Source organism: Populus nigra, chromosome 13 (assembly GCF_951802175.1).
Source record: "Populus nigra chromosome 13, ddPopNigr1.1, whole genome shotgun sequence".
Classification (NCBI taxonomy): Eukaryota; Viridiplantae; Streptophyta; class Magnoliopsida; order Malpighiales; family Salicaceae; genus Populus; species Populus nigra.
The window spans coordinates 12,249,616-12,274,645 of NC_084864.1; the positions used below are offsets into that span (position 1 = coordinate 12,249,616).

At 34.2% G+C, this 25,030-nt stretch overlaps 3 protein-coding genes across 3 annotated transcripts; 2 read left to right on the forward strand and 1 right to left on the reverse strand.

Annotated features, from left to right (window-relative positions):
• The first annotated feature begins 4,450 nt into the window (after positions 1-4,450).
• On the forward strand, positions 4,451-6,550 carry LOC133670949 (protein trichome birefringence-like 19). Its single transcript, XM_062091548.1, has 2 exons — positions 4,451-4,970; positions 5,247-6,550. Exons 1-2 carry the CDS (start codon positions 4,503-4,505, stop codon positions 6,057-6,059), a joined length of 1,281 nt encoding a protein of 426 aa, XP_061947532.1. The 5' UTR covers positions 4,451-4,502; the 3' UTR covers positions 6,060-6,550.
• Positions 6,551-6,846: 296 nt separating this feature from the next.
• On the reverse strand, positions 6,847-11,528 carry LOC133670536 (uncharacterized). The gene is made up of 6 exons (XM_062091044.1): positions 11,172-11,528; positions 9,154-9,276; positions 8,752-8,940; positions 8,576-8,657; positions 7,385-7,449; positions 6,847-7,271 (listed from the first exon to the last, which is right to left on the reverse strand). Exons 1-6 carry the CDS (start codon positions 11,454-11,456, stop codon positions 6,975-6,977), a joined length of 1,041 nt encoding a protein of 346 aa, XP_061947028.1. The 5' UTR covers positions 11,457-11,528; the 3' UTR covers positions 6,847-6,974.
• A 5,664-nt stretch (positions 11,529-17,192) lies between these two features.
• Positions 17,193-23,639, forward strand: LOC133671384 (proline-rich receptor-like protein kinase PERK8). Its single transcript, XM_062092143.1, has 8 exons — positions 17,193-18,966; positions 19,859-20,269; positions 20,792-20,878; positions 21,349-21,419; positions 21,691-21,773; positions 22,151-22,298; positions 22,873-23,034; positions 23,128-23,639. Exons 1-8 carry the CDS (start codon positions 17,967-17,969, stop codon positions 23,335-23,337), a joined length of 2,172 nt encoding a protein of 723 aa, XP_061948127.1. The 5' UTR covers positions 17,193-17,966; the 3' UTR covers positions 23,338-23,639.
• The last annotated feature ends 1,391 nt before the right edge of the window (positions 23,640-25,030 follow it).

Genomic DNA, 25,030 nt, shown 5'->3' on the forward strand with positions numbered 1-25,030 from the left:
AAAAAAATCGACAGGCCACTAATTCCTAGGACCGAGACTAGACATAAGAGAGACAAAAGAAGATAATGCAATGAAACATTGGTCACTGCTCCAATCCAAACCAAAGTGATGTAAATGATTTAGCCTTGTCCATAAGATGCAGGGATATCGACTTTCATGAATATACAACAGCAATGCGAAGCACACGTTCCTTTCTTGGCAATAAAGACATGTCAGGAAGCTCTCTCCACTTACTAACGACATGTTATTATGACAACAAAAATTATTGCAAATCTTTATTAAAGTAAACACTTGCAAAACAGCCCAATGATGAGTACATCTCAAGGGATTCTTTCCATATCAACCAGAAGGGGCTCTTTATTAAGCTCATGAAACATTTTAGAAACCGAGGCCATACGACCTCACAGTTTCAGTTTAAAGGGGTGTTTGAGGTTATGGTATTTGAAAGCACGGTAATGATTGTTTTTCAAAATATTTTTGTTTAAAAATATATTAAAATAATTTTTTTATTAAAAAAGATTATTTTTAATATTAGTATATCAAAATAACCCAAAAACATCAAGACATATTAATTTAAAATAAAAGAAATATAAAATTTTTTAAATATTTTTAAAAATATTTTTGAAATACAAAAATAAACAATTCTGATTTCTATCATCACTATCATTGGACTTATTTTGGGTGATCTTGACCGATAGACGCCCCTATGCAATGCTAACCTAAATGTTAGGCTTTTAAAGATTGATGTGTATTCCCGGAGGTTCAGCTGGAGCTTAATTCATGGATCATAGTTTTTAGATCCGGTTCGGTCTAAAATCTAGGTTTCAGATTTTGATCGGGTTACCAGGTCATTCAGGTTAAATTTTTTTAAAAAAAATCAAAACGATGTCGTTTTAGTAAAAAAAAAGTCAATGGTTTGCAACCGGGTTTTTGACTAGGTCAGCCCGTCGGGTCACACCGGGTTTTTTCTTTTTTTGTTTTTTTTTCAACTCGATCCAGTTCCAATCCCGGATCAACGGGTTTCAGGTCGTCCCATCAGACCAGGTTTTAAAATTATAACATGGATGATGGATCCCAATTGTGCAGTGATGTGTATGGAGGATTTTATTAGGTGTATCATTTTAAAAACCAAATAATGGGTTATGGGTGAGGTCCAAAATTATAAATTGAATAAAAGCCTACAAGAGAAGAGGCCCATTTGACAATTACCCTAAAACAGGCCTGTAAAGAAATCCTAATTCATAGGCAAAATCTCTAATTCCAGTTCCTAGCATGATCATCTCAGTGTTAGATTAAGGTCTTTTCTTTTCTTTTCTGATATTAGCTGTATGAATTATAAAGGTGGGACTCAAATTTGAGACATACTGTTTTTGGCAAACCACAAATCCACTCGTATGTTTTTATTATGCATTATCTTGCAAAATATTATTAATTTCAATAGTATTAGTTTTATTTTTTAGCTTATAATTTATTAAGTATTAAATTTTATAATTTATTTTTTATTAAGTTCTATTAACCTTATAACCTGGATCGATTTAAATACTAGAAGATTGATTGAAGAAAGTTTTTATAAATAAGCAGTAATAAACTTGCTGGCTTTGTATAATTGTAAGTGTACTATATTCTTATTATATTACATATTTATGAACTAAACAAGTATGCTGTTGGTGGTTTTTTGGGCAACACCTTCAAGACCCTCCTCAGCCTTGAAAGGTTTAATGGGGTGACATTCTTTAGGACTTTTGTCACCGTCACATTTTGAAAATGATGGGATAAAGGAGGCAATTGTGTCAGGACGCAGCCGTTTCCAGTGGAGAAATGAAATTGGAGGGGTGTTTTGGAGCTGTCGTTGACTAAAGGAGTTCAGGATATTAAAAAACGGAAGGGAAAAATAGGGCTTAAAGTTCAGGTTGCTAGACATAACTGCAGCAATGGTTGTGGGACAAGATGGACACCCAAACCATTATGGACACTGGTCACCTGAGAATGTGACTATTGCTGATTGTGTTAAGTATTGGTGCTTACCAGGCCCTACTGATACTTGGAACGAGCTCTTGCTTCAGATGCTGAAGAGGGAAAGGTGGCGAGGAGCCGTTTGGTTGCAGAAAAAAAAAAGCATGTTGACGTATCTGAGTCGGTTTTCACACTGGCAAATGGCTGGGAGGAGTTTATGTGTGGAATGTGAAGGAACATGGTTCTGATTTCCAGTTTTTATTGTTTATTATATATTTGTCATCGTTTCTGAGTCAGTGTCGGCCATTTGGCCATGCTCCTAACTCCTGAGAAACGGCTGGTAAAAATTAGAAAAGCATCATAAAAATCTGATAAGTGAATGCCATGTGCGATCAACCGAAGGATAATATTGTTAATTACCTCTAGTTCTAGTTCAGAATTTCCTGTTCATGTGCAGAGAAGATCAACAACAATAAAACTAGGCACTAATCAAGGGTTCTATGCATACCCCACAGGCACCGTTAATGCCAGACAGGTAACCCTACTTCATCATCACCTTGTGACCTAAATTCTTGATCTTCCAGAATAAACCGGGGATATAATGTGCTTGATGTTTGCTAGACTGCTAAAATGCTTCTAGCCATTACTAGATAAATGAATGCAGTCAGGCCTTCACCCTAGAAAAATGTCGGTAAGTCTTGCCTTGACAGCAAATACAAGGATTCTAGTATGGTTCTGAAGAATGAACTGCATATGATCGCAGTCCCAATATATTTTGTTTCTTCAAAAAAGAAGTCCAATATTCCTTTTTCTTTATCTAAACATCAACTAAGATAACTTCATCATCTTTAAGTAACCCAGCCACAATATCGTTCAAATTCATGTGCAAGAACATTTCGAATGATAGCTGAGAAACCAAATGACCAACAATGGTTCGGCAAACCATTTCTTCTAATTCCCAACCGCTGGTTCCTTTTTCTCAGACCAATTTGATAGTAAAGTAATTTACAGCAAAAAAGGAAAGTGCTTCCATATCATTTTTCTCGTGGATATAATAAATTAATAACAGTCTACCAAGTCCCACCCTTGGTTGTCACACTGGGCAGGGAGGTGTGTAATAGGTCCCAGCTGATATTTTATTTCAGAAAGAAGCAGATGACATGAATGATTAGCACTCTATTATCAAAGCAGAAGGTACTTAAGTTTCCACCGAAAAGAAGTGTTGAAATGTGCATAGAATGAACCCAATTTCACTAAAATGCGATATGCAATCATCCATAACTTTGCTCCTAAGCCACGCCAGGCTCACTTGGCTCTAAATATAACCAAAAGAGCAGTCCAATACTTACAGTTGAAGATACCTGCAATGCTAAACACCATGAGGTGGCGCAATGTTATTCACGAGCCTTGTGATTGCTGCCAATTTCTTACTGTAAAATGTGATCATTGTTTGATTATGTTATAATTCTTCTGCAGCGCTATTCCCATGTGACCCTAGACAAAACTATGTGCGCATTTCTGTGCCTAAAAAATGAATGATAGAATCAGCATAAAGGAATGCAGTCCATTTTCAGCTTGCTCTATTTGAAGACTTGGCTTGAATCATTTCCAACTTCATCAAAAGTGTGTCAGAGAAAAGTTAATGCACATGGTTTGATTTTCATTATGGTTGCTGCTGGTTAATAGGATTAGGTGCATGTGTAATTGTTAAGCAAACTAAAAATCAAGTCTGTAAGGTACTTAAATCCTTTATGCACAGAGAATACTGGCAAAATTAGTATGAAACTAAGCAAAACTAGTACGACAATGAAAAAGGCCAAGTAGTACTCAGTTATGATCATGATGCTTTAACGAAATAAAGGGCATTTTCATCATGATGTGTTTTTCTACGCTTGCTGAAGGGCATTGATGCGGAAACGAAAAGGCTAAGAATTTCCTACGCTCGCTATCAATTACTGATTACGATGCCTCACCAAAAATAAAAAGGTATCTGTTGAAAGAAAAAAAAGGTGTAAAACAATAAGCAAAAGTAAAGAAAATACGAAATTTTAGAGGAAAATAATCTTATTATGTTTTTCTGTATGCATATTAAATTATGTTTTTAATTACAAATCTATTTATAAATATCAAGTACTATATAAATAAAAAATTAAACTACTAAAACAAATCCTATTATGAACAATAATTGTATTATACCAACTTAACCAATCAATCATTTCTAAACCAGTTAATCAATTTTTTTATTTTTTTTTTAAAATAAAATTTAATTTATTTTTAAAATTCCCTTTTAAATTTAATACCCTTATAACTCTTCATATGTCTCTCATCTTAACAACAATATCATACTTGAGAAGATTTGTGAAAATATCTATAACTTGATTTTAAGCCTTTACATATTTAATTTTAATTTTTTTATTTATAATACATTCTCGTAGATAATGAAATTTTCTTTAAATGTATCATACATGTCCAGAAACAATATAAAAACATCACTATAGGCCGTATAGAGTGTGCACAAACGCAAAGTTAATTTGTTGTTTTGCTTCACCATGAAGTTTAGTGACATCGAGTTTTCCAATGGAAAGAACACACAGCACAGCGCCCCCAAAAAGCTGCTGATGCTAGCCCTCAGTCTAGTTTTCCTCACCATAGTCCCTCTATATCTGTTGACAACTTCACGTTCACCACTACCATCTCCTAAGATTGATATCAGTCATTTGAGAAACATGGGAATAGTGAAGGAATGTGACATTTTTAGTGGAAAATGGATTCCTTATCCTAATGGGCCTTACTACACTGATGCAACTTGTAGCCTAATCATCGACCAGCACAATTGCATGAAATATGGCAGACCTGATACAGAGTTCATGAAATGGAGGTGGAGACCAGAGAAATGTGAGCTACCTTTCTTTAATGCAAAGCAGTTCTTGGAACTTGTTCGAGGGAAGATGATGGCCTTCGTCGGAGACTCTGTAGGAAGGAACCAAATGCAATCATTGTTATGTCTCTTATCCAGTGTAAGTCTTCAATCACTCATCGTTGCATATCTTCATGTGCATTGAATCACCAAGCACACTCGATGGCTCGAGTTACAAGCTTCACATCATAATGATTCGCACCATTAAAACTAAACCAGAATTTGCTGAGATGTAATTATTTCATTGACCAGACGATCAGTGTCTAAACTCTACACATCAAAATTAGATGCATAATGTTGATTGATTCAAGTTATTGTAATTGCACCAAGAATTTCTGATACAAAGTTTATTCTCATTCCTGCTCTTGTCTTTCAGGTGACCCATCCTGAGGATATTTCTCATAGGTATACAGCAGACACAACATATTTCAAACGCTGGTTCTATGCTGATTACGGGTTTACTCTAGCAACTCTTTGGTCTCCGTTCTTGGTTAAGTCCCGTGATGCAGACCCCAATGGTCATTCCCTCAACAGCCTGATGAGCCTTTACTTAGACCAAGCTGATGAGGCATGGGCTAGTCAGATTGAGAATTTCGACTATGTGATCATCTCAGCTGGACAATGGTTCTTCCGTCCTCTTATATACTACATCAATGGTCAGATTGTTGGTTGTCATAACTGCTACATGGAAAACATTACTGCTGTCACAAAGTATTATGGCTACCGAATGGCATTTCGAACTGCGTTTGAGACCCTTCGAAGACTAAAGAACTACAAGGGCATTACATTTTTAAGGACATTTTCTCCTTCACACTTCGAAAATGGAGCGTGGAATGAAGGAGGGAATTGTATAAGGACAATGCCCTTTACAAGCGAGGAAATGAAGTTTGATGGGTATTACTTGGAATTCTACTTGACACAAGTTGAAGAGCTAAGGAAAGCACAGAAAGAAGGGAGGAAAGGGGGTTTAAAATTTGAGCTACTAGCAACGACAGAAGCAATGCTGCTGAGGCCAGATGGGCACCCAAACTATTATGGTCGCTCACCTCATAGCAATGTGACTGTAGCTGACTGCGTTCACTGGTGCTTGCCTGGCCCCATTGACACTTGGAATGAGTTCTTGCTTTATATGATGAGGAAGGAAGCGTGGAGATCTTTTTATGAGAAGCTACAGAAAACTATTTCATGAAGATATGAATATATTGTTATATCTTCAACACGTTTTATCAACACTATTCATTATTCTTTGTAATCTTTGTTCTGTAATGGGTTATCGTTTACAAGTAAATGATGTTTTTAAGAACATATGAGACAAGAACATGGAAAAGCTTTCATGTTCCCCTCACATTACACATACCAACAGTCAAATCAACATACCAATGGGGTCAAATCCACTACTTCTAGCTGTTATCAGAGAAGCACCGAAGCTTTCAAATAATTGCATTTTGAGAAGCCATGGACAAACATATGTATCAAATAAATTGAACAGCCCAGTCATCCTCACCTCTGGTGTTTGGTATTGAACTAAAGAATAGAGTGCAAAAGGGGTGCTCATGCAAGATCTTTATTCCTTGGTCCGGACCCCGTTAATCCTCCCTTTCATGTTACTATCCACTGTATTTTACTGATTATGTCACCACTTACAGATAATGATGAATGTTTTGGAATTGGATTATGTTATATTCATGAAGTTCTCATCCAACTAAATTTTACATTTCTTAGGTCTATCTCAATTTGAGAACATCGAAAACTCTACGAATCACAGCTGTAATGTTGTTTCCTCCCTCTGATGTCATTGCTTTATCTTGTTTTTTTTTTCCTATTTTTCACCCACTAATCATTAATTAATTTTTCGTTTATGTGCAAGTCTGCGGAAACCTATCATAAAATTGGGAAGTGGAAACAGCTTCTTTGCATATATATATATATATATATATATATATATATAGAGAGAGAGAGAGAGAGAGAGAGAGAGAGAATTAGAACGGGCAACCAACTGCATTACGAAAGAGGAACTAGTCACTCCGTTACAAAATAATGATTTACACAACGGAAATATCTCACATTCAAATATGGAGAGGAAAATGAATTTCCTTGATGCTACTCAAAATGAAAGCTTGATGAAAACCACAATGTGCAGGAATAAAATGTAAATAACAAAAGCCGACCTCAGGAACATGAGTCTCTGTTGGTGCTCAGTTCGGCCACCAGTGGAATACGGTAGCTTGTCGACAATATAGTCTGCAAAAGCAGACCCCTTGTCCGAGGTGCTTCTTCCAAACCGGTTCCTGGCAGTATTGCCCTCTACATTGCTACTTTCAAGCCTCCTCCGCAATCCATTCAACCTTTCTAGCTCCATCTCTTTCAAATGAATTTCACTGACCAGGCCCTCTGCTTGTGCCTACAAACAAGACACCATTTTCAAAGGTTGGTGTTTATTCCATGAGGTATCTACTCCACATTGATACAGAAGTCTTAAGTAGTAGCCAATTTGTAATAAATTGTACAATCCACCTGTTTAGCTGCTAGTTGCTCGATTAGGCTATGAAGCTGTTTATCCAATAACTTCTCTCTCTGAGCTGTGGCAAAATCACTTTCAAGTCAAATTCCCCTGTGCAAGTTACTCCTTCAAGAGTGATAATTTTTCTACTAAATACCAATTACATAAGTTATCTTGTCACTAATTACAAAAGGAATACGTTTAACCACTGAACATCAACAAAACACTGTGAGAGAGTTACTGAAAGAAACACCATTTCGCAATCAGATCAAGAGATCACCATGGAAAATCCACTATAGACAACAAATCTAATCCCCATCTGCAGGTTGTAATCCTACCTGAAGCCTAGCATAAGACTCTTTCCCAAATGTTGCAATCCTATTCCAGGGAAAGCCTAGCCCAATGTTATTAAAATCACTTTTTTTACTTGGATCACTAGAGGGTCCTGAAAATCGGATTGTAAAATCATAAGATTTTACAAACTCAAAATAACTAACAAAATTAATAATATACCTATGCTCAAGCGATAATATTAGTAATTAATCATTTCTCAAACAACAATTGTAACCAATTAATTTCACTGTTAATCATAGATATGTAATTTAATCATACTTGTGTCCATGGACCAATACCGTGCTCATGCAAAACAAGGCTTTGGCCACACTGAACAAAAGAAAAATGTCGTTCCAGGTAGACAAACATACTTGGGCATATCAAGTCATTCTATGGTATAAGGTTTCATCAAAATGGAATTAGATTAGGTACTCTCATGACACCAAGGTCATATCAAATCATGTGACTCAGGCCTCTAAACCATTGACTCATGGAAGTCCAAAATAGCCCAAATTTCTTATTTACCCAAAATTCCAAAATCGTAAAATCATAAAGTAAAATTGGGATTTTACTGATTCAACAACCTATTTTACTAAGATCTTAACCAATTGTGATTGTTAGTGTTTTGAATCATTAACGCTATTTTAATTTTAAGATTTCAAAAACTTTTTTAATAACCATGGCCTAGTCTTTGCAAACGCTGATCTCTTGGAAACCAAACTCAAGTTTGTCCCTTTGACAACCTTCCAGAAAGCAAGGAAAGAAATGTAAACTAAAGTCTGATCTCAGCTCCCTCTCTTTTTCTTTCACACACACGCACACAAAATGAAGAAAGAATATCAAACTTCAAGAAGATTTCTGATATTTGAAACCTGGAGCAGGCTGCTTCAGTGCATTCTCTTGAACTTGCATCCACCTTTTATCTAAATCTTGAACAATTTCTTCCAATGAACTCTGAAGAGAATTAGGGAAGATTTTCAAGACCTTATAACAGAAGGAGCTGAGTTGAGAAAGAAAACTTGTAAGAAGTAGACAAATGCAAATCTACCAATTCTTTTTTCTTGTTATCCAACTTCTCTAATATATCAGACTTTGCAGCTTCTGCATCTGATCCAGCTTCAACTGTTGTTTCAGATGCATTAACTGATTCACCAGAGTTTCCGTGTTGTCCACCATCCATTGCAGTTTCTGCATTTTCTAGCTCCTCCATCAAAGCTTGTTCAGTCTCATCCATTTCCTAACATTTCATTACATAAAAACAAACATTAAATTACAGAAGAAAAAAAATAAAGGAAGTGAAAGGCGAACAAAGTCTATTTATTGAAGCAGAAAAAATAAAGAATGCCAGGACACCAGGAGATGTATGGTTATGACTAATGACTGAAGCGATCATAGAAAAATTGCACATCACTCATCAGAGAAGCATATAGACATGGCAGGCAAGTCTGACCTGTAACTTCGTAAGAAGTAAATCTGCTTCCCGTATTCTCTCATGTATGTTGTTCTCGCAATTTAATATAGCCTTTTCATACTCGGCATTTTCTTCCTGAAGGGTCACCTCTCTCAATTGGGCCTGTAATAAAAATAGATCCAAAATACTTGAAGGTCAGAAGGGAATAATCATTTAATGTTATTATATAGAAATTAAATCAGCCTTTGGACCAGAACTAATCCAGGTTCCCAGCAATACATGTCACTGGCTCACCATCACAAATTAACATTACACTAAGAAAGAAAATTTCTTTTTGAAAATGTGCTGATTCATTTACATTATTAGATTCATCTTGTCAAGTAGAAATTATAGAGGGAAAAAATAGAATTGGCAGAAGTAGCCAGCCTCTCTGAGTTTACAGATATTCAGCAAATGATAATGCTTAAGTTAACCAAATATTTTTACATTTAACCATTTGGAAACTAATGTTGTGCAATAAAAAGGTATTGCCAGTTATGGCCCCACTAGATTAGAGAACATAGAAGGAAAGTTTGAAAACTATCCTACTAATGTCCTTCATTGCATGAATGAATGCACTCTTATGGTGACAATCTGAGACTTTTATAATTGCATCATGCAATGGACATCAAAATTTCCTCTAATAGGGTCAACTTATGGCTTGGGGAAAAGAAAAGCTTTCTCTATGCTGTCAACCCAGGTTCCTCCAGAGTTTGGTCCTCCAGTGTACCAAGAACAAAGGAAAAGGAAATTATATAAAAAAAAAATTACCCAAATCCATAGTAACTGAATTTCAGTTTTTATTTCAATAGTTTCTCACTTGGAAAGGAAACGAATTCATGATCATCCCATTTCACATGTTGTCCTCTACTGATGTAAAGGTTGCATGCCACATATATTATCAGAATGGAATGTCTTGTCACTAACAACTCCTAATAGCACTTTTTTTAAACAGAAGAACTAAACTCTATTCACATCTTTAGAGAGATACTTCTAATTGAGCTTTGCCTAGATAGATTCATAAAATGCCAAGAGTCAGCTGAGTATATGGCTTTCTATTGCAAGAAATTTAGAACACAACTTGAGCATTTGATTCACCCAGTAGTAGAACTTTGCATGTCCAAATTATCTATAGTAATCTGTGCATGCTGCATATTGACATTTTACTCCAGAAGCCGCCTAGCAATTGGAAACTCCTTCTCAAACACAGTCACTACTCACTACATGACAGATTAGACCTGCACCATCACCTTCACCCCAAGTCCCCAACCCAAAAGAATTTACATGCCCTGTAGATCATGCTCTTTCTTTGAGCATGTAGATTAATTCCACCGCCAACTTCCCTGATCCCAAGCAATTTCTCATATGGAGCTCAATCACTCTCAAGATTGAAAAAAGTGTAAGTTCACGAAGTGAACCCACGTATCCCTACATCGAACCCCCCCCCCCCCAAAAAAAAAAAAAAAAAAACAGAGAGAGAGAGAGAGAAGCCCAAAGCGAAGTAGAAATACCCATCACCTATTTCTTTACAAACCAAATGTATTACATGCATATCCAGTAACAAAATCTCTTTAAAGTGTCGTATAAATCTTAAATTCATATATATCATTCAAAACTTCCAAATGGAAAATCTTAAGGGTATAAAATTAACCACAATGAAATCTCCACTTGAAGAGATCGACAGCAATAAATAAGCTAATATACTTATCCCCTACGCATTGCAATTTTTTCTATATTTATCAAAAGAATAACCATCCATAAAAACTAAACCAATTTTAATATCCCAAATGAGAATAACAGGTAAAAAGCGAACCAAGAGCATAAAAGCAAGACAAAACACTAACAAAACCCATCGCTTCACCAATATCCAAAAACACAAAAGACCCAGATGCCATAAGCCAGAAACACAAAAAGAAGACCACACAATTCAACAACAACCCCATAAATAAAACCCAAAAAAAAAGCCCAGAATCCAGATACAAATAAACCCCAGATTACCTCAACGACTGCATTTTTACCTGCTCTTTGGTAGCAGAATGAGCATTCAACTGGAGAGCAAGAGCAGCATTGGATGCAATGGAATGAGCAAGAAGGTGAGGTAGACGTTGAGAGATATCAGGTGGAGGCAATCTAAGCCGTAGATCTTGGATCGTACGGCTCAAAGATGAAGCCTTTGAATCTAATTCTTGAACATACTTTTGTTGGTCATCAGTGAACACAATTGGTATTCTGTCTTCTTCTAATTCATGGTTGTTTCCATGGGCCCCAACGACATCTGCTGCCCATGCCAGCAATCCCGCCATGCCTGTATTCTTGAAGACAAAATCAGTTAAAAACTGTAAAATTGTAACTGTCTGAATGTCTCTGCAGAAAAATATTGGAAGTTGAAGAAGAAGAATAGGCTTGGTCTTGGTCTTGGTCTTGGGCTTGTTATTGGGCTGATTTTAAGAAGATGAATCTAAATGGACTGGTCGAATTGGATTATCATTTTTTGGGCTTTAGAAGAAAGTTGGGTTAGACTTTTGGGTCCATGGAGATAGGTAGACTAATTATTTTGTCAAGTAAAATGAATTAAACAATTATTTAGCCAAAAGAATGAATTAAGAGATTGTGATGTTAGGTCCATTTATTTATTTTTTATTTTTTATTTTTTAAATGAATTAAAAAAATATTTAGACAAAAAAAATGAATTAAGAAATGGTGATGTTAGGCCCTTTTTTTTATTTTAGAATTTATATTTTTTTATCAGAATATTTAGAAAATAATCTTAGGATTTATTGCACCAATTATTTTTATTGGTATTTTCATATAATATTTTCTTTCGTAAATTATACAAGTCTATGTAACATAATTTTTCTTCACATACAGATAATACGAATAGTTTTCTCCTTTATAATAGTAAAAAAATAATAATAATTGTAGATTGCTTAGTGTCATGGTTTTCAAAAAGATTTTTTTTTGTCAATTAAATTAACTGATCTCATGGTTGTGATGCATTGTAATTCTTGGTATTTGCAAGCTTGTGGATTGTGATTGATAAAGTATAAACTTTGCAGCCGAAAGTTGTTCTAATTTCCAATATAGTTTTTAAAGAACTAGTTGTTGCCATTTTATTTAGCTTTGCTATTTTAGCTGAAACATTATATAAGAAACTAATACATTTAGGGGAAGACGACATAAATCAAGATATTGTTTTTTTTTTTCTTTGCATTTCAATTTTATCTTTTTAAATTGAATTTATTTAGAATCAGACTTGATGGTTTGATTTAAAAGACTTCATATTAGGCGATTACAATATTAAAAAAGAACTTCTAGTCCTTTCTATACTTGGTTTGAAAAAATATTTAGGAAACTATTATAGATCAAGACATAAATTTAATATGGATCGTAATAGTACTATAATTTTTTATTTTTGTTCAATCAAGTTTTCTTTGCTCTTCAATTTTATCTTTTTAAATTGGATTTGTTCGAAATTAGATTTGATGGTTTGCTTCAATTGACTTCATGTTAGGTTCTCGCAATGTCGAAGAAAAATTATAATGCTTGGTTGATACTCGATTTGAAAAAATGCACTTTGATTTCATTGATTAAGAATAATTGATACTTTAGGACCAAATTCAAAAATGAAATTCTCATAGTTTTGATTTCATTGATTAAGAACAATTGATACTTTGATTTCCTTTTAAAAAAATTAAATATTTTTTTTTCAGTTTCGTCCTTTAATATTTTGTTGATTGAGAATTAAGATTAATGATTTGCTTTCTATGATATTATCATAGTTTTATTTTTGTATCAAGGATTTGGCAAGTTATCTCAACCTCCAAAGTTAACATGAGTTGATCTAATACTGCAGGGTTGTGTTCCTCTAGAAAAGGATCCTTGGAAGCAAGAGGGCATGCCCTTAAACAAAGAAATGACATGATTGATTAGTTAGGATCACTTTGAATCTTTTCCTTTTATTAGAAATTCTCTATTCTCATACAACACAATCTCATTTTTAAATGCTTAATTAGAATGCATCACATTTAATTAGAAATAACTTAAACCTCACTCTAGTCAATTCTTTGTTTCTTAACCTCCATACCTCTTTTAGAATGTCCAACAAATAATTGTTGGCGCGAATGACTATGTAGCTTAAGTAGTTGTGGGGTCTCTTTTCCCTCAAGAGATTTCGTGTTCAAGCCTTTTCTTTGTAATAATAATAAAAAACAAGTAGTTATAGACAACAATGTTAGCTAGTGTAACTGTATTTCGAAACTCAAGCAATGAAGAAACCACAACCAAGATTACCGGGGAAAAAATAAGTCAATACTCATTATCTTTTCCATTCCTTCCACAAAGCTAGGTGTATATTGTTCATGTACAGGCTCTCACACGTCATACTATAAAGCTAGAAAAAAGAAAAAACCTTCATCACAGCCCAACCGAACCTCCTCCGTGAGCACACGTCATACCATCAGAAAAAGAACAATACATTGCTCCTAACATCGATATGGAAGCATGATTTCGGTTCATGTAAAGGCTCTCACATGCCATTTGAATGGCATAGAGGCCATCACATGCTGACGCGTGAATAACTTTTTTTTAATAATATTTTTAAACCTAAAATTACCGAGACACCCTTGTCAAAATCCAATAATAACAAAAAAAACTAGTCTAAAAAGATCTAAACACCCCCAACAATTAGCTTTTGATTTTTTGAATTCCAAGGGTAATTCTACCATTTAATTGTTTTAATAAAAGAAAAGAACGAATAAGCCTCTCTATACATGTATATTTTTTTCCCTCCCACTAGTATGGTCATACTTTTACTGTTTATTTTTTATTTGAAATGACAGAAGAGCCCTTCAATGCTTCTAAGGGCAAAATAATATTTATATTGTAGCAAAAGAAAGTGCATGTACCATTTTGCCCCCAATCAGATATGCAATGCCAAATATATCACATGAAAAAGACATCTCTACCTCTAATTGCATGCTTAGTCATTTTTTTCGCAGGGTAAAAATTATCTTTACGTTGATCCAATCCACGATAATATGTCTTGATGAATAATAAAAGATTGATATCTTTTAGTTTTTTTGTAATTTGGTTTATAACAAAGATAATGTTGTTTTATAAATATTGTATTATAGTTAACTGTTTTTTATTAATATATATTTTTTTATTCTTTGTAAGGCATTATCTATTCTTTTAGGTTAGTGAAATTCTTTGGTAATAAAACGAAATGCAAAGTTTGCTGACCCTTTTTCCAGAAACCAATTAAGTTACATTTTCAAAATCCAAATTGAAATTGACATTTTAAAATATCCCATTGTTGTGTTATTTGGTCTATATATTAATTAATCTCTTAAAAGCTTGTCAAAATTCTATTCATATAGAGTGATTATGTCCTTCAAGTGCAGGTCAGGGAAAGGGTGGGAACCTTGCTTAGGAAATTCCTTCAAGTTTTGCAATCAAACTTGTTATCTGATATATATTTTTTATCAACTCGAACAAAGAATTGCAAAATGTTAATTTTGGCATCAAATTTGTGTATTTTAGGCTTGTTTTAATATATTAATATGAAAAATAAATTTTAAAAATAAAAAAATATATATTTTTAATTAAAAAACACTTTAAAAAATAATCTTTACCGCTCTCGTAAACATCATATCTAGATTCAGCCCTAGCAATAATAATTTCCCACATATGAGGATGCCTTATTCGTCTTTACAATTTTTGTTTGGACAAAGAGTGGTGATTATAATCCTTCAAGGTGGTGTGTCTGAATTAAAGAATATTGGTAAAAGTATATATGCATGAAAATGATATTAGAATAGTACTGAATACTGACCGAAGAAAGCTGTGGGTGAGGTCGCAAGAACATGCATGGGAATAAAGGTTGATAATGTTGTACCTTTGCCTTTGCAATTGGCTGGTATATATCTCATTTCAATTCAAGAAATCAAATAAATTGGAATAAATTTTATTCTTCTTAGAATTTTGATCTATTCTGAAAATTTCCTTCAAATTCCAGCTGAAACATTTCAGTTTTATTCTGATTGTTTTGTTCTTGTTAAATACTGTTTTTTTTTTAAAAATTATATATATTTTTTAATTTTATCTTTTTAACACTTAGTTTATTGAATATTAAATTTTATGATTTATTATAATTTACTTTTTAATAGTTATCCAATTTTTATAATGTCAAAGAATTATCTTAATCCAATAACTTAAACTGCTAGTTAAGGTTTCAAGATATAATTTATATTATTCTCTAACATATTTCCTCAAATAAAAGCTCTTTTAGCTTGAAACTTGTACATATCCATTTAATTTTTATTAAATAAATGAAAATAATGAGATTCGAATTCGTGACCGCTTGATCATTAAGATTCTGATACCATGTCAAAAAACTATCTCAATCCTTAATTTAAATTAGCTTTCATTTCATGTATATATAAATATAGACTAAATTCTTTTTAAATTATGACTAAACAAGTTATATATAGACCTAGACTTAAATTAGTGCATTGATGATAAAAAAAAATTTCAATTTCTTCCTAGAATAAATTTACTGCTATCTTAAAATAAATATTAATTTTCTAGGAGATGCAAAATCCAAACCTCCCCACCTTCTGTTCTATCTATTCAAACAAATAAAATTAAAAATGCAGAGGCATATAAGCAATCTTACTTACCATTGAGTGTGGTTTTTATAAAATAATTATTCAAATAATTTAAAACAGTGAAGTTATATATTATACGTGATGTATAAGAATTATGTATATAAATTCTTTTCGAACCAACTAGTGTATATATATATATATATATATATATATATATATATATATATATATATATATATATATATGTATATATTCAACTTCTTTTTACGAATGCTACAAAATATATATTTGCAATTTTCTTCTGCCTGGGTAAGGCAGCACACTCCGGCACACCTGACCTGTATATCCTGGCTTAAAACTTCAAGCAAGAAATAAAATAAAAGGCAAGAGACCAAGCTTTCATCGTTAGCTCAACCAACTTGCAGAGGATCCCACCATTAACAACACCAGAAGAAAAACTAGCAGCTACAACTTGGCAGCTAGCTTCTGCCGAGTTCTGCATGGTAGTATGTGATTACTGATATCATATGGTGTTGAGGGCTGGCTTGTTTTTGTTTTTAAATACTCCATTATTCTTTCCAGCCATTATCTGTGTGTTCTGAACGTTACCTTCAGCCTGTATTTTTATAATCTTTCAGAGCCAAGTACTGTCATCACATATACAGTAACAATTATTGCACTCGTACGTGGATCAATTATTGCTAATCACATTAATTACAGTAACAATTTGCTAATGATTTAAATAAATCTGTCTTCTGTACTGCTCAAATTAGGATTAATTTCTTGCAAAATTACTTGGTGGTAACAAGTTCAGAATTTGATGCGTAAAAGAAATTCAACAGTCAAATTTCGTTGATAAAAATTATGGAAGTAACGAAAGAGATCGTGTAAGTTAAACATGGTTTAAGGGACGTTTATATATCCAGTCTAACTATATATTTAATTAAGGATATTCCACTCTTGGTTTAAAAACCTTAATTAATTATTTTTTTAATAATAAATTTTCTTATGATAAATTAGCTTGGATGTGAATAATCAATCTAAATCTAAAACCTGATAGGAAAATAACCTTAATTCAGTATAGAAAATTCGTTTTTAGATATGTTGTCATTTAAAACAAAATAAGTAAAAAAAAAAAAACAAATCTTCTTCAAAATGATATTATGCTATTGAAATTTGAAACTGTTATTTTTTCTACTTAAAATCACTGTTATTACGAAGATTAAAGGTTTATTTGGTATTATTATAGTAAATTTTTTTATAAATATTTTTTACTTAAAATTTTATTAAAATAATATTTTATTTATTTTTTAAAATTTATTTTTAATATCAATATATTAAAAATATTAATTAAATTTTTTTTATTAAAAATACTTTTAAAATATAAAAAAGAAATAATCGGTGTGGTTGAATTACCAAAAGCAAAAATTCCTCTCTCTGTCTCTCTGACACACACACTATATTCTATCGATCCATCCTCCATTCCTTCCTGCTACATGCGAGTAAAGACTAAAGGTTGGCTTTCTGTAGTTGCCCCCACGTTCTTTGCATATTTTGTGGGCACATACACCTCCATTTGCAAGAAAAAAGAGAGATACTTTCTTGAAAGAACACCATTAGAATGCAAAGTTTGCAACTTGTGAGGAACAAAAGTGCCAAAAAATCTTCATTTTGAAAGACATGCAAGAGCTTTTTTCTTCTGTGTCTTCTTTGCTGTCTTTTTGGTGATCTGGGAATGGTGCATTTGCGCATTAATGTTGAAAAAAAGAAGAGATAGTTTTGGAGTCAACTGGCTTAGTTGATCTCATTTTCGTTCAAGTTTTGAGGGGTTTTTAATCTGGGTTTTGCTCGTTGTGGAGCTTTGAGAACTGGGTTTTTGTAAATTTAGGTTGTTTGAGCTTTATCTGGGATTTAGAGGATCTGGGTCTTCCCTGTGAACGAGATAAAGTGAATTACTTTTGCATGAATTTTTGAAGTTGGTTTTGTACATTCTTATCATATGTTGAAGAACTTTGGCATTTGGTAGTGGAAGAGTTGACAAAGCTCGAGTCTTTTGTTTAGTTGGAGTATTCTATCTGACAAATGATGTAGTATTGATGTTTGTGTAATAAGCAATTTAAGATTTAGGTTTTAGTTACCGACTTTCCTAAAATTGGAAATGGCTTCGTAAGAAATTTAGACATCTTGTTCTTGTTAGATACAAACATGGCTTCCTTAACACCTTCACCAGATTCTTCCCCCTCTTTAATACCAATCTCTATTTCACCACCATCACCACCAGATTCTACAACCAATTCACCACCTCCTTCGACATCTCAGCCTGATCAGACCACTGGCCCTCCAGTGCCTTCAACACCATCTAACCCTGCAACCCCACCACCAACCCCACCTGCTGCTTCCCCACCATCTCAACCACTATCACCACCACCACCATCAATAATTCCCTCAACACCTCCACCATCTGCCCCACCACCATCACCCCCGGCATCCCCACCACAAGCCCCTCCAGCATTAATACCTCCTTCACCACCTGCTGCGCCTCCCCCTGCTTCTACTACTTCACCGCCCCCTCCGAATGAATCCCCTCCACCACCAGTGAGCACCTCCCCTCCTCCACAAGCCTCTCCAACACCCCCACCTCCCCTTCAAGCTGTTTCACCTTCTCCACCTCCTCCTGCAAATGTCCCGATACCCCCTTCTACAAATTCGCCTCCTCCGCCAACAGCAAAGTCCCCTGAAACTCCCCCTGCACCTCCTACAGTCACTACTCCAGCACCTAGTTCTCAATCTGATAGTCCTCCTCCAAAAACAAATTCTCCTCCTCCTCCAATACCCACATTGCGTTCACCACCTCCATCAGTTCCATCAGTTCCATCAACCTCATCAACACCTCCGTCAATATCTCCTCCTGTTCCTCCAGTTAATTCATCAGCAACAGGAAGTCCTACCTCACCCATTCCCTCTATCCCAACAGAGAAACCAACTGCTAGAGCAACTAATGACACCAATGTCTCTGCGAATACCTCATCTAGTGGTCCAAGGGGTTCAAACACTGGAGGTGCAGTTGCAATAGGCATTGTGGTTGGGTTTGTAGCACTCATTCTTCTAGTGATGGCTGTGTGGTTTGCACAAAAGCGAAAGAGAAGAAATGGAGAAAATATTGGTTACACCATGCCTTCTCCATTTGCCTCCTCACAAAATTCAGGTAATTTATTGAACATTGCTCTATTGTAATCGGTCGTGCAGCTAGTTTTGATTGATTCTCTGAAATTTTCGTTGCTGAAGCAGTTATGGTGTTGTTTAAAAGCCCTTAGAGTTTGTAATTGTTTTGCGAATGAGGATATGGAACATGGCTACTTGATGCAAAATCTGGATCTTCAGTGAAGAAAAATCTTTTTTGTTGGAGTAATAAGCCTTGTGAGGGGATATGTGCCAATCAGTGTAAAAAGATGATACTTGTCTGTTAACACAATCCCCTCGCAAGACATTCTCAAAGACCGATCTGATAGCTTTCCCTGTTTAGAGATATGAAATGATATTGGATGTTCAATTAATGATTTATAGAGCATCTCTAATGCATTGATTCACGCTGTTGACATCTAGCAATTTAACAAATTGTTTTGGGGCTGTAAAACAAGTCCTGGAGGCTGGATTGTATCTAAGCCCTTTTGAATTAGTGCAATTACTTGTCTTCCAATCACCCTTTTAGACAATATCATATCTGAATCATAGTTACTTTAGTTGTCTCGGTCTTGGTTTCTTCTTAATTATTTATTTTTCTAGTACTTGGCTTGTCATTTTTTGGCGCCTTTACTTTATCCGGAACAATCATCTAGTTCATTTCTGGTTTCCCTATCCTATTGACCTTAGTTTATGGATTAAAGCATAATGTGACATTTATCTCCTTTTATCATCTGTTTTCAAATGAGCGGCTATGCCAAATATTGTTTTTAAGTTTATTGGCTTCAAAGTTTTGAAGTAATGATGTTTTCTTTTATTTGAAAGACATACTGAGGTTATGCTATTAGGTTGTCCAGAAAGAATATTTAAATGCTTGCTGATATGTGATGGGAATTAATGAAAGTCTTGCTTTACAGATTCACTATTTCTAAAACCTTATCCTCCAGCTCCCTTGGTTGGCAGTCCTTCTGGCAGTGATTTCATCTATTCACCATCAGAGTCAGGTGTGATAAATAATTCAAGGTCATGGTTCACATATGAAGAACTTGTCCAAGCCACAAATGGGTTTTCAGCACAGAATCGTCTAGGCGAAGGTGGATTTGGTTGTGTATACAAAGGTGTCCTGGTTGATGGAAGAGAAGTAGCTGTGAAACAATTAAAGATTGGTGGTTCTCAAGGGGAGCGTGAATTCAGGGCAGAGGTTGAGATTATTAGTCGAGTGCATCATCGACATTTGGTTTCACTGGTGGGTTACTGTATATCCGAGCATCAAAGACTGCTTGTCTATGACTACCTTCCCAACGATACTCTTTATTACCATTTGCACGGTAAGCTCATAGTTTAGAATATGAAATATTAATTTATGCTAGTTTCCTCCATGAATGATTTATCTTGATGCATCTGACATGTTACATTTTCTTTCAAATTATCATGAGATATTTGCTTGGCGTAAAATTATCCAATCATATTGGAATTTTCACTGCAGATGTTTTAAAAATGTCGTATGCCTTGAAAACATTTTTTTCCTGAAAATTTATGTTGGCTAAATCACTTGCTGAATTATGATGCCGGCAGCTAAGTATAATATTTGTGAATAGGTTTTACAAAAATGGTTATGTGACTTGTGGCTGTGTTGGTTGCAACAGGCTATTATGCTTACTGGGTTTTAGATGTTTTTGTGCTGGCTTGGATTCTTACCAATCTTTTGCTATTTGCTAATTTTTCCCTCTTATCCTATTCAATTAATGTTAGTAAAAGTATTTTCATTTTAATTATTTTGGGGTTTTCATGCTTCATGCTTGAAGCTCCACTGCAAATAGTATTTCCTAAATTCTTATAGACCTTTGCAGGTGAAGGCAGGCCGCTTATGGATTGGGCAACAAGGGTCAAGGTTGCTGTTGGTGCAGCTCGTGGCATAGCTTATCTGCATGAGGATTGTAATTTTCCTGTTTTTCTTGGACTTGACAATTTACGTTTTTAATTTTGACAACAGAGGACATAAATGATTTGAGTCCTAGGACTAGAAGCTTTGTCCTTCTATTTTTAATTTTGGCATACAAGTGCCAATTATAATTTCTTCATCGTTACTTGATCAAGTGTAAATCCAAGACGCATTCTAGAACAGTTTGATAATATGTTGAAAACCTTCTTGAGTAATTTGAATAGGAACAAGAACAGTTGAAGTGGTTCTTGGTTGTTAGCAGAATTAACATGTTGGCAACATGCATTCTTCATCCTGCAAATATTATATGACGTCCTGTCCTCATCACACCAGTTACATATCACTTGGTACTTGCATAAAAGCTCCTGCACTATGTTCTCCTTATTGTCGCCCATCTGTTTCTATTTGTAAGTTTGCAACATTGACAGACTTTTTGGTCTCATTTTTTTGTGTGATGTGTATCAGGCCATCCACGAATTATTCACAGGGATATCAAGTCATCTAACATCCTTCTTGATGACAATTTTGAAGCTCAGGTATGTCTGTTTCTGAAAATCCTAATATCACTAAGAACCAGGTTTTGCTCTGGGGAAACTGCCCCTATGGCCAATTACTTTTTCCATCAGAATTCTGGTGTAGTATTTTATTCCTTTATCAAGTAAACAGTTTTCTTTGGCATTATTAGACTTGGAAGCTGTCTAATATGTTCCATCTCTGTGCACTTGGAACATGTTTCTGTTTTCTTCTGTTTCTATGATAAATTCTTCAAATTCCAATCTCTTTATTAAGCACATTTTATTATATTAGGTTTCAGATTTTGGGCTTGCTAAGATAGCTCTGGAACTGGATTCAAATACACATGTATCCACACGTGTGATGGGAACCTTTGGGTAGGTGCCCTAACTTATTTCTTTTATCATTTATTGTGATGCTTATTCATACGGGTAAAGCTGGGTAAAGCTTGTGTCGTGAAAAGCAATTTACAAAGGTTGAAAAGAAAGCTAAATCTACCGTGTTATGTGGAAGGAAGCTAACTTTACTTTAATGTTTACTGGTATTGTTATCTTTTAACTGTATGATTTTTTTTAGAGCACACATAGCACACAAGGAAAATCGTATTCTTTTCATAGCTGATGGAGTTTAGATGGCATTTTTGTGCTCACGTATTTTGTTCATAGCACAGTGCAGATGTAATTCTTAATGTTGATGTCCTGGTAATGTGTGCCCTAACATTCTTTTATTTCTATTTTGAACATTGATTTTCCAGGTACATGGCGCCAGAGTATGCAACAAGTGGAAAGTTGACTGAAAAATCTGATGTTTATTCATTTGGGGTTGTGCTTTTGGAGCTAATTACAAGCCGTAAGCCTGTGGATGCTTCTCAGCCAATAGGTGATGAAAGCCTCGTTGAATGGGTAAGTTCAATAACCATTCCAACCCATTTTCTAGTTGATGCTATACATTCAAGAGGTACAGATATGTTTATTTGGTTGATAAAATGTTGGAGACGTCCAATTATTACCCTGAGAACTAATTTCCCTATTTGAATTCTCTAGGAATGTCAAATTTTATCTTTTAATTAGTTAAGCATTTTACAAGCTCACAATTTAAACAATGGCTCAAGATCGAACTTTATGTACAGTCATGTTTGCAATTTTGTGCACCTAATTTCACAGTATTAATGTGAGCTTTTACTAATCTGGCTTCAAAGTTTTTCATATTCATCTTGTTTAAAAAAATTAAACTTTCTAAATGCGAGCAAGCTTCTTTGGGCTCAGAATTTCTGGCAATCCCAAATCCAAAAGTGTTAGAACTGTGCAAAATATTGACTACTTTTTAACATAAGTCAGTCATGCACGTGGGCTACTGCAAGTCCGCAGGATGTGTTCATTGGTGCTTGGTCGCAGCTTGGCAGGGTCTTGGCATATATATTGCCATTTGTAACATTAACGACATGGTACACTTTTATTGAACATTTCAAATTGTCAGGCTCGACCATTGCTCACAACTGCGCTTGAAAATGAAGACTTTGAAGCATTGGTTGATCCAGAGCTGGAGAAGAACTATGTTCCAAGTGAAATGTTTCGGATGATTGAGGCAGCTGCAGCTTGTGTGCGTCATTCAGCTGCAAAAAGGCCACGAATGAGTCAGGTTGTCATGTGTTTGTGTGGAATATTTTCCTTATTCATTACCTTATTGGACAAGCCTGGCTAATAGTATTGTTGTTTGTTTTTTCCATATTAGGTGGTGAGAGCCTTGGACTTGTTAGATGAGTCATCGGATCTATCTAACGGAATGAAACCTGGCCAAAGTGAAATATTTGATTCAAGACAACACTCTGCACAAATCAGAATGTTTCAGAGGTTGGCATTTGGTAACCAAGACTACAGTTCAGATTTTTTCGATCGCACTGAGAGTAGCTGGAGGAGTAGAGATCCTGGGGATTATGTTTAGTCCTCAGATGCATAAAAGTTCCTAAATTTCCAATCTATAACATGAAATTTGTTGTAGCTGATTTATAGAGTGACGGTGCTCATTGGTTGGATTTTGAGACCCTTGATTGAGATCTCATCCAATCTCAGCAAGAATTGCCACTGCCAATTCATGTACATTCTCTTCCATTCACTTGTACTGCTTTCATTGTCAGCTAACACGATTTCACGTGTATGGCTGCCGCATTTTGTATCCTCAGAGTCCATATTTGTATTCATATATATTATAGCAATGAAAATCCCCAATCCACTTATTCCTGCTGAGTCTTGCTCTTTTCCTAGCGTTCCTCCGCTTTTTGTTTATTGCCAGTAACTTACTTTCATCCACGGTTTAAGACCTCCCAAGTTCCTAACGCAGATTGCTCTGGAAACGTACTTATGAAAGCTTTTCCTACCACACCTAGAATTTTGCAAAGTAGATAGCTAGGTGTTGCACATGGGACGAAGATTTAGGAATGTAAAACTGGACAAGGAGTCTTAATCTAGAAATCCTTGCAGATAACGAGAGATTCCTGGATAAGAAGAAGGTTCTATTGAAGAGAGAATATATAACCCTAAGGAATTCTATCTAAGATATGATGAATAGTAAATTATGTCTATTAGTAAATTTGATCATTTATTCTCAATGGATTTTTTAGGGTTACGATGATCTAGTACAAATCAACTAATATTATAGTACAAAGAAAATATATCCTAAAACTAAAAAAAATTCCTAGTATGCATTCTCACCAAAATAAATAAACAAACAAATAAATAATAACTTGATATAATACAAAGAAAATACAAAGTTTTTCTTCTCCCTTCTTTTTTCTCTCTCCTCCACCTCAAAAAGTATGTTGGCCTTGCAAAATTACAAAGTGATTTTCAATCTTTTAATTGTATTGAATTTGATTTAGTTGTTTTTCAAATTCATCTCTTGACATTTAATTTTTTATGGTTTTTTTTTCAAATTTGATTCTTATTCTTTTAATTCCTATTTATTTTGCTTTTAATCTTTTTTCTAATTAAATTTTATTTTAATTTTTTCGTTGAATTTGATCCTTATTTCTGTGATTGTAATTTTTTTTTTATTTTGATTTCTTTTCTTTTCTTGATTTTTTTTGGAAATTTCATCCCCATTGTTTAATTTCATTGAATTTTCATATCATATTTAATGTTTATTTTTTTTTTATCATGCTTTTAAAACTCGGCCCAAGAGTTGACCCCCGTCATATCTCGGGTCACGTGTTAGGTTGAATGATTGGAGTTACCGGAGTCAATCAGATTTTTTTTATTATGCAAGAAGTAAAAATGACATTATTTTGATAAAAAAAAATGGTAAAATAAATTAGGGGGTGTTGACATGATTTCCCTCTAGCTAATCACTTGATTTTTTATTCAGCTAAAAAGTAAAAATAATATTATTTTGATAAAAAAAAATAATGGAGAAAAAAAATTCAATTATAATTCTCTTTCTTTTGATTGGTCTTTCTTTCTTTAAAATTCCTTTTTAGATTTTTTTTTATCATTTTCTCGGTTTTTTTTTAATTTTGTCCCTTAATATTTTTTTTCTAGATTTTGTCCTCATTTTCTTAATTGCTCTTTTTTAATCCTTTTCTTAATTTTTTTCTTTTAATTTTGTCCCTTGAAATTTTATTTCATTTGTTCTTTTATTC

Excerpts from the sequence above, each read along its gene's own strand:
- LOC133670949 (XM_062091548.1), top strand. The coding sequence starts at position 4,503 with ATGAAGTTTAGTGACATCGAGTTTTCCAATGGAAAGAACACACAGCAC. Across the intron at positions 4,971-5,246 it reads TGTTATGTCTCTTATCCAGT|GTGACCCATCCTGAGGATAT; the intron begins GTAAGTCTTCAA and ends CTTGTCTTTCAG.
- LOC133671384 (XM_062092143.1), top strand. The coding sequence starts at position 17,967 with ATGGCTTCCTTAACACCTTCACCAGATTCTTCCCCCTCTTTAATACCA. Across the intron at positions 20,879-21,348 it reads AGCTTATCTGCATGAGGATT|GCCATCCACGAATTATTCAC; the intron begins GTAATTTTCCTG and ends GATGTGTATCAG. Across the intron at positions 21,774-22,150 it reads CGTGTGATGGGAACCTTTGG|GTACATGGCGCCAGAGTATG; the intron begins GTAGGTGCCCTA and ends TTGATTTTCCAG.
- LOC133670536 (XM_062091044.1), bottom strand. The coding sequence starts at position 11,456 with ATGGCGGGATTGCTGGCATGGGCAGCAGATGTCGTTGGGGCCCATGGA. Across the intron at positions 8,941-9,153 it reads TACTTCTTACGAAGTTACAG|GAAATGGATGAGACTGAACA; the intron begins GTCAGACTTGCC and ends ATGAAATGTTAG. Across the intron at positions 7,450-8,575 it reads ACTGAAGCAGCCTGCTCCAG|CTCAGAGAGAGAAGTTATTG; the intron begins GTTTCAAATATC and ends ATTTTGCCACAG.